Source organism: Marmota marmota, unplaced genomic scaffold (genome assembly GCF_001458135.2).
Source record: "Marmota marmota marmota unplaced genomic scaffold, marMar, whole genome shotgun sequence".
Taxonomy (NCBI): Eukaryota; Metazoa; Chordata; class Mammalia; order Rodentia; family Sciuridae; genus Marmota; species Marmota marmota.
In genome coordinates this window covers 2,578,272-2,586,740 of record NW_026000164.1, presented here as the reverse complement: position 1 = coordinate 2,586,740, position 8,469 = coordinate 2,578,272, and the positions used below count along the sequence as shown (strand labels likewise).

Below are 8,469 nucleotides of genomic sequence, written 5' to 3'. Positions count from 1 at the left end.
AATTCCACTGCCTGGGCCCAGGTGTCTCCTATCCTCTCTTAGGGAGGGTGATTCCCTCCAAGTTCATACCCACCCCCCAACAGGTGGACCCAGGGGCCTGGAGAGGCCACAGGTAAGTTCCTTAGACTGGCACCTGGGGGTGAACCCAGGTGGCCGGCCTGAACCCAGGTGGCCGGCCAGGCCCTGCCTCTTGCAGGGGCTGGGGTCGGAGCAGATGCAACCTGTGCTTCTTTGGGCCCTGAAGCTCCTTCCCAGTCTCCCCTCCTTTCTGTGGAGCCCTCCATTTCTCTTTCCCTCCAGGACCCCTCACAGGGGCAGGTATGCCCTGGGCTCTCCTGTTCTTTTAGAGGGGCCCCTTATAAAATCAGCTGAGGATAAAATCCAGAGATACCGATGCACGAGCCCTGCCTGGGTCAGCTCTTTGGCCACCAAGCAGACCACGTGGCCTGGCAGCCCTGTTGCTGAGTCAGGGAGAGGGCCCCATGCTGGACACAGTTCGGGGAGAGCAGGAAGCCAGCCTCAGCTCGCCCCACAGCTCCCTTCTCCCCCTCCCCACCTAATGAGCCAGGGGTCCCTGGGTGGGAGGAAGCACCCTGGGCCTTGTCCCACCTGCCTTACCGTCTCTCTTTGGGACTGGAGGCCTGTGGCTATGTTAGATTAAGGGATTGGTCTCCTTGCCCTAGAGGGTCCCCTCTGGCCCTAATGCAGGCCTCCCAGTGCCTTCCTCTGTCTGTCGAGTCCCTTGGGTTTTAGCCCCTAGGCCAGCAAGGGGTCAGGAAAGCAGAGGCCAGCTCAGCGCTCCTCTTTCAGGACCTTTATTGCCAGCGATCCTGAGGCCCAGGTGGGGCCGAGAGGGGCTGCCCTGTCCCCAGGGCTAGAAGAAGTTGACCACCCTGCGGAGCGACTGCACACGGGCACTGTGGGCCTCCCAGTCGGAGAAGCTGCGGAAGTCGCCCCTCTCCACCACGTACATTCGGCCACGGTAGTTGGGCTCCTCATAGAGGACCCATCTGGAAGCCAGGGAAAGACAGGTCAGGGGACGGACACAGGAATGCCACCCAGGCTCCGATCAGAAGACCTCCCACCAGCCCTGCCACCCCTTCCTAGCCCAGTGGATCCCCGTGCTCTGCAGAACACCAGGGTGCGCCGCCTGCACTAGGCTGACTCCCTACCTGCTGCTGTGGGGGTCAGGGCTGGGTGTGGCACGGGGGAGGCGTGCCCAGTAACGGGCCATGGTTTAAAATTGGCCAGTCTACTCCAGGAGGCTCTGGCCCCGTGGCACAGCCCTCATCCCTCCTGCTCTCTGCAAGGACCATCTCACACTGATGGCAGCTGCAGCAGCAGGCAGGACACTGGGCACAGACTGGGGACAAATGCCTCCTGCTCATTCATTCAGCAAACACAGACGAGCTCCAGGCGTGTGTCTCACTGTGCGTTAGGAACTGGGGTGCTCAGGTGGAACAGATGGGCTCCCGTCCCCATGACACCTCTGCTCCAGTGAACAACAGACTGTGGTGTCTGCAGTTGCAGGAGGGGACAGCCAGGATCCTGGCCGTCGTCCCCAGTGGAGCCAGGAGAGACCATGGCCCCTCATCACCCAGGAGGTGTGGGGCTGCAGGTGAAGGGCAGCGCAACCCAGGTGACCAGGAAGGTGTGGCGGGGAGGCTAGAGGGGGGCCAGAAGGGTGGTCTCCATCTGGGAGGGGAAGTGTGGACCAGAAAGCCATCCCTTCCTCTGCCATCCCTGAGCCAAGTGTGCTACTGTGGGGAGGGGGCCCAAGAAAGGTAGCACAAGTCTGTGGCCCTGGGGGGCGAGGTCTGCAGCCTGAACTGACTGCCTGGCCCCAGCAGAGGACTGGGAGTCGCCGTGGTCAACAGCGGGCCTCTACCAGGCCCCCGACTCCTCCCCTTCACTCTCTCCACCATGGAAAACTGCCTTTCTCTGCTTTCGGGGACAGGCAGTGGCCTTGGGCCGCTTCCTCTTGGGCCTCCCACAAGGGGCGCACAGACAGCTCTGTCTTTGGGGTCCATGTGGCCTGGACTCCGACCCTGCCTCTTTGCAATGAGTGCCCACCTGGACCCCAGTAATTCTTGCCCATCACCCCGAAAGCACTTTGCTGTTGAAGGAGCTTCCTCCCCGTGGACACAGCCCTTCTAGCCTGAGCCCAGCCTCAGATGAGGTCAGGGAAGGTGAGTGAGGGCCCAAGGCCGCACAGCCCTCCTCCCCACTGTCTGCTCCCGCCACTCTCCTGACCCCACACCTGGTGCCTGGGGCAGTCCACTGCTGGGAGAGTCAGGGTCGGTAATAGCCATGAAGAGGGAGGGAGGCAGAGAGTGTGAGCAGGGAGGGGGCACCTACTGGGGGACAGCCTGGTTCAGCAAGACCTCCCACCCCACGGCTGCAGCTCAGAGGGAGTGGGCCAGCCCCGGCCCCCTAGCAGCAGCTGGAAAGGCCCAAGCAGTGTCTTGAGCCACCCTGGGGCTCAGGTGGACATCCCCCAAACTAAAGGGCAGGGAGAGGGCTGGGCGTCGCAGCAAGCTCCCCACTCCTAGCCCAGCCAGTTGGGGAGGAGGCAGAGAGAGGAAGGCAAAGGGCTCATTCTTCTCTTGGAGGGCAGGGGGGCTGCTGGGGATTAAACCCAGGGCCTGACACGTGCCGGGCAAGTGCTGTACTTTGGCACCACCTCCCGGCCCTGAGGCTCAGCTTTTAGGAGATGGGAAGTGGAAATGGCAGAAATGCCAGTGTGTTTCCCTCCAAGTGCCCTCCAGCACATGAGACGAGGGACAGGCCAACTGGAACTGCACGGAACCCAGAGGGAACGCTCTTGTCCTGCGGGAAATGGAGGGACCCAGCCTCCTCATCACCCAGGTCCCAGGAAAGGCTCTGTGGAGTGTCACCATCCAGACCCAGGGCATCCAGCATGGCCACCCATGCAGCTGCCCCTTGAAGAGGGCTTACGAGTCACAGGGCCCGGGCATGTGGCTCAGTGGTGGAGCGCTTGCCCAGCATGTGTGAGTTCCGTCCCCAGCACCGCAGAAGAAAGAAAAAAAATGAACTAAAGACACAAGAGGTAAAGGAGAAGTGTGCTCTGGGTCCACACAGGGAGTCTACCATTTCAGCTCTGGTTAGCTTCCTGGCCACCAAGATGTCCCCTCCGAGGGCACAGGATTCTACAATCAAACAACGCAAGCCCCTGCCTCCCCCACCTGTTCCTCAACAGCCCTGAAGTCTCCAGGCTGTGGAGAGGCGGGACCGTGTCCTGGGTCTCAGGACATTTAACATGCCCAGGTGTGTCTTTGCCTCATGGCACAACTTAGCCAGCAAAATTTCCAGGGTGCATTGTTCTGGAATTCTACCCCTGGACTCCCAGATGCCACCAACTCCTCAAGCCAAGTCACACCTCCCTGAAGAAAGGTAGATAGTATCTATAGCTCAGTCTGGGTCTCCTTCAGTCCCTCCCCTGACACCTCACAAGGGTCCCTGAGGCCAAGCCTCAGAAATACAGAAGACTCCTTAACTTCTTCAACAAGAGCCAAGTTTTTGGACCAGCCATAGAGGGAGGCAGGACCGGGTCTGGGGCTCTTCTCCTGAGGGGAGGGGCTGAAGGCACCAGCTCTGGAAAGCAGACTGCAATCCCAGCAGGGCCTCTCTCCAGGGCCAAGTTAACCTTCCAGTCTCAGTTTGCTCCTCTGTAAAATGGGGACGATATCTACCCAAACAAAGGTTAGAGAGATGGTCAACTGGAAAGTCTCAGGGCAGTGACACTTTACACAAGGGGAGGGCACAGGGAGCAGGGAGCATGGGATGCCCTCAGCTGATCAGAAGGAAACCTGCCTGCGTCTGCAGGGGGCGGCCAAGGACAGAACACGCAGGGTTCTGACAGCTGTTTTGGGCCCAGTGTCCCTCACTGAGGCCTTTCTGGGCCATAGGGAGACCAGCAGCCCTGGCCGCCACTCACGCTCCATCCCCGTAGACCTTGACGGCGTTGACGCAGCTCCTGGTCCAGCCCTGGCTCTGCAGGAAGGAGCAGTCCTCCAGGAACTCCAGGCACTGGCCCGTGAAGTTGCAGCCCTCGAAGATCTCTAGCCGGAAATGCTCCCCATGCTCCAAGGCACAGGCGGGCGGAGGGTGGGAAAGAGGAAAATGCTCTGAGTCCCCCACCAGTACAGGTGGGAAGGAATGTGCAGTCACCCAGGGCTCAGGGCCAAGAGTTCCTGGGCCGGCTGGGGTGGGGGTTGGTAAATGGCCCCATCTCAACACACACCCTCTGTTCCTTCTTTCACATGAGATGTGTTGGCGGTTTTATGACTTTAAAAAGCTTGGCTGGGGGTGGCGGTGCATGCCTGTGATCCCAGAGGCTTGGGAAACTGAGGCAGGGAGGAATGTAAATTTGAGAGCAGTTTCAGCAATTTAGCAAGGCCCTTAGCAACTGAGTGAGACTCTGTCTCAAAATTTTTAAAAAAGCATTAAAAGAGCTGAGGATGTAGCTCAGTGGTAAAGTGTCCCTGGGTTTAATCCCCAGTACCAAAAAAAAAAAAAAAGAAAGAAAGAAAGAACAACAACAACAAAAGAGCTTCAAAGCCCCTGAATCGGTCCAGTGGTCCAATCTCCTCTTTTTACAACTAAGGAATCCAAGATCCAAAGAGGGGGCAAGACTGCCCTGAGACCAGGGCCACTTGGACCAGGGTTGGGATCACTAACTCCCTCCAGGTGCTCAGCCTGGGGGCTCCTGCCCTGGTTATACCAACACACTTCTCAGCTTTGACTTCTCTGCCCGCAGGCCACAGATGATAATATTTTAGAACTGTAATAGAACCTTTTATTAAAACATGAAGCCAAAACTCTAAAACAAATAACACATCTCGTTTGCTGAAATCCCTGCTGGCCTTGACGTCATCACTCACTAACATCATCAGTACATGGATCTCCCTACGTGATTCCTGTGTTTCCAAAAGACAAAGGAGGGCCAGCTCCCCACAGGCCAGATGTGGGGGGGCGGGTCTGCTTCATAGCTGGCCCCAGGCATGGCCTTTTTGAGAAGAGCATTCACAGGATGCCTAGTATATTTTTAATATAAATAGCATTATACAGGATCCAGGGCCAACCATTTTAATTCCTTTTTCCAAATGCCCAAGGCCTGGCAGAGATACTAAGAAAGTATTCTTACATTTGAGAAGTCAAAGTGCAGCCAGTTTTACAACTGATAGAAGAGGGGGCCCCAGGCAGAGAGGCACCGCCCCGTGATTCCTTAGGTGTTTGCCAGAGCCCCAGCCCAGGCGTCCAAGCGAGGGCCCTCTGGCCAGCAGACTCTGAGCAGGGCTGTTCACTGTGAGCTTGGGGACTGGTCATTTCCCATCCAAAGGACCAGAACTCAGAGCAGGTCAGATAGTGCTGGGACTTGGGTTAAGCCTCATTCCGCAAATCCTACCCTAGAGTCATGCAGCCATAAAAAGCCCCTCCCCACGGAAGAGCGACACCCCTGGTTTGCGTTCCCTACACACACCAGGCCCCACCTGTGAGATGCAGCCACCTGTGCAACTCCAAGGGACCTGCCCCACATGTCCTGCTGACTGGCCTGTGATACTTCAGCTTCTTCCATTAGCAATTCCAAGATTAGGGCTTGGGAGGTGCGCAGAATGGCTACAAGGCCATGTGCCCAGCAGGTGCCCGGATCCAGGCAGCCTGACTTACTTTTGCTGAGTGCTCCACCTTCCGGTCACAAATCCAAACTTATAATTTTTTTTTCTTTTCTTGGGTGTTGGAGAGGGAAACCAGGGCTCATGCTCTACCACTGAGCTACACCCTCCAGCCCCCAAACTTCTAATATTTTCAACAGCATTTTAAATAGAGAATTTAGCTAGATGTTTGGATGGGAAATTTAAAGTGGTTTCCTGAGAACTCCCAGGGGCTCGCCTGCCTGGTAGCCCTGATTGAACCCCATGGTGTCTCACCCTCCTGCCAGCAGGGGTCTGGGTAGGGCCTTTTAAAGTTGGGAGGACCCTGCTACAGATTCCAGGAAGGCCCCAGCCCCCAGGCGGAGTGGGTGCTCACCATTCCTACAGGCCGGCAGGAGCCCATGTGGTCACTGTGGCCGTTCCATCGGAAGAAGTCAGGGTAGTCACCGTGCTCCAGGATGAACTGCTGGCCCCGGAAATCGGGGTGATCAAAGCAGACCCAGGCGCCACTCTCCACCCGGATGGAGTTTACTCTGTTCATAAAGCCTCGGTCCTGGAAGTTGTCACAGTCCCCGAAGACCTCCAGCTTCCGGCCTGTGAAGTGCTTGCCCTCGTAGAGAGTGATCTAGAAGGCCAGGTCAGAGCCAGGGTCAGGCTTCTCTCCTTTCAGTTTGGGGGTCTGTCATCTGGGACCTCTGCATCCTCTAGGAAACCCAGATTCCCAGGCCACCAAGCCCGGCCCTGCTGTGCACAGGAGGTGCCCGAGACATCTGCTGATTGGGCAGAGGATGAAAGGTCAACAGGCTGCTGTCAGACACAGCCACTGCCCAAGCCCCCCGTGGAGCAGACAAACTGCAGCCCCTCTCTGGGGACAGGAAGTTCCCCTTTGTGGAGGTATCCATTTGAAAACCTGTTGTCACAAATTTCCACCACATTTGTTTAACTCAATTTTTGTTTATTGTTAAAACAACACATCTATAATAACATCAAAGGAAATCTTTCCAAAACAATAAACTTCACCTACTACTCACCTTTATTTTTTGGAAAGCCAGGTTCCTGGGGCTGGGCCTCCTCAGCTAGAGAGGCTGAACCTGTGGAAGCCAGGTCCAGGAATCCCGGCCCAGGATGAAAGTCCTCAAAAGCACACTCTATAAGTGTCACCTTGTCCTTTTTTTTTTTTTTTTTTTCCTTTTTAAGGCCTGACAGATAACTAGGTAGCATGGACAAGTTGTCCTTTTCCCAAACTTTAGTTTGGACTGGAGACCCTGGGGCACTTTACCACTGAGCTACATCCCTAGTCCTTTTTATTTATTAATTTTTTTGTATTTTGAGACAGTATCTTACTAAATTTCTTAGACCTCTCTAAGTTGCTGAGGCTGGCCTCAAACTTGTGATCTTCCTGACTCTGCCTCTTAAGTCTCTGGGATTACAGACAAATGCCATTGAGTCCAGCTCTTGTCCCCACACTTAACAACTCAAGCAACAACCCCCTCAACTTATTTCCTGCCGTGGAACCTAAAATTCCAAATACTCAATAACTCTTGGGTCTCAAGAATTGTGGTCCCAAGGGACCCTATCAAAGAATAGTAACCCAGTAACTGTTGTCATTTGTGCTTTATAAATGCTTCCAGTTCTCCCAGGCCCCTCGGAGCTAGGGCAGCTGTATGCTCTGGCCAAAGGAATGTGTGTGGGAATGGACACTTGCAAGCCAGTGCATGTCTGATTTGGGGGTCTCTTCCTTTCCCTTTCTCATGTTACTGTCAGCCTGGGGCATAGGGAAGGGTGTGAGGACAAAAGCACTTATACCCATGATGGATATGTGGTGCTAGGGAGGCAGATACCCTAGTTGATGTATGCTACCAAGCTACTGGGGTTATTTGTTACTGAAACATAACCTAGCCCATGCAGAGGACTCTAGTGGTGCACTCACCACTGAAGCACTTGAATGGAGCTTCTGGAGCCCAAAGGCTTCATGGGATTATCCAGGACAGGGTCACTAGAGAAGGAGGAGAGAGATCTGAATTGGCTACCCTTCCAGCACAAGACAGGTTTGATAGAGAGTCACCCAGACATTCAATGAGACCTGAACACCCTAAGGATTTGGAGGTCCTCAAGGCTCAACATTTTGCTGAGAAACAGCCCCACATACCCGTGAAGACTGGAGAGCAAAATACACACTTTGACCATCCTCTCATAAAGAAGAGACAGCTAGGGTGGGCCCTGTATGATTGGCAAGGCTAACCCACCCCAAGCCAGAAAGCAGCAGCCAAGTTTGACCACCCTCCCTGCTCTTGACTTGGGGGAGGTGGTTAGAACCCCAGAACACCTGAAAAAGGGGATGGAAGAGGGCCATCATCCTCTGCACCCTCACCAGAGAGGCCCACAGCCAACAGCCAGGCAGCTCCATTTAATTAAGAAATTAAGCCAGCTTTGCTTGGGCTTGTAGTCCCCAAAGGGCACACGGGAGCAACGGTTTGCATCTCCCTATGCCCGGTTTGCACCCTCCCCATGCCCGCGCACTGGGGCAATCGCCGGCCCTCTGCTAGTTTGCATTGGGTGGGGAAGGGCGAGGACTCACCTTCCCGGAGCGCTGAGCCATGGTGCGCCGCCGTCCTCCACCGGACTCAGTATATACCCGGCGGCGCCCTGCTGGCTCAGCGCCGCCAGGGACAAAAGATTTGCTTGGCCGGGCACCGCCGAGTTAGTGCTGTCGGGCGTGCTAAGCCGGAGAGGGGCCGCCGGGCCGGCCGCTGGGACCTGACCCTCGGCCACCCTGCGCCACCCGCAGAGCCCC

At 55.9% G+C, this 8,469-nt stretch overlaps 1 protein-coding gene across 1 annotated transcript; it reads right to left on the bottom strand.

Annotated features, from left to right (window-relative positions):
• Positions 1-239: 239 nt before the first annotated feature.
• Crygn (crystallin gamma N) lies at positions 240-8,431 on the bottom strand. Its single transcript, XM_015493912.2, has 4 exons — positions 8,254-8,431; positions 6,052-6,300; positions 3,959-4,104; positions 240-1,010 (listed from the first exon to the last, which is right to left on the bottom strand). Exons 1-4 carry the CDS (start codon positions 8,272-8,274, stop codon positions 875-877), a joined length of 552 nt encoding a protein of 183 aa, XP_015349398.1. The 5' UTR covers positions 8,275-8,431; the 3' UTR covers positions 240-874.
• Between the last annotated feature and the right edge of the window lie 38 nt (positions 8,432-8,469).

Excerpts from the sequence above, each read along its gene's own strand:
- Crygn (XM_015493912.2), bottom strand. The coding sequence starts at position 8,274 with ATGGCTCAGCGCTCCGGGAAG. Across the intron at positions 6,301-8,253 it reads TGGCTCAGCGCTCCGGGAAG|ATCACTCTCTACGAGGGCAA; the intron begins GTGAGTCCTCGC and ends CTGGCCTTCTAG. Across the intron at positions 1,011-3,958 it reads AAGGTCTACGGGGATGGAGC|ATGGGTCCTCTATGAGGAGC; the intron begins GTGAGTGGCGGC and ends CCTGGCTTCCAG.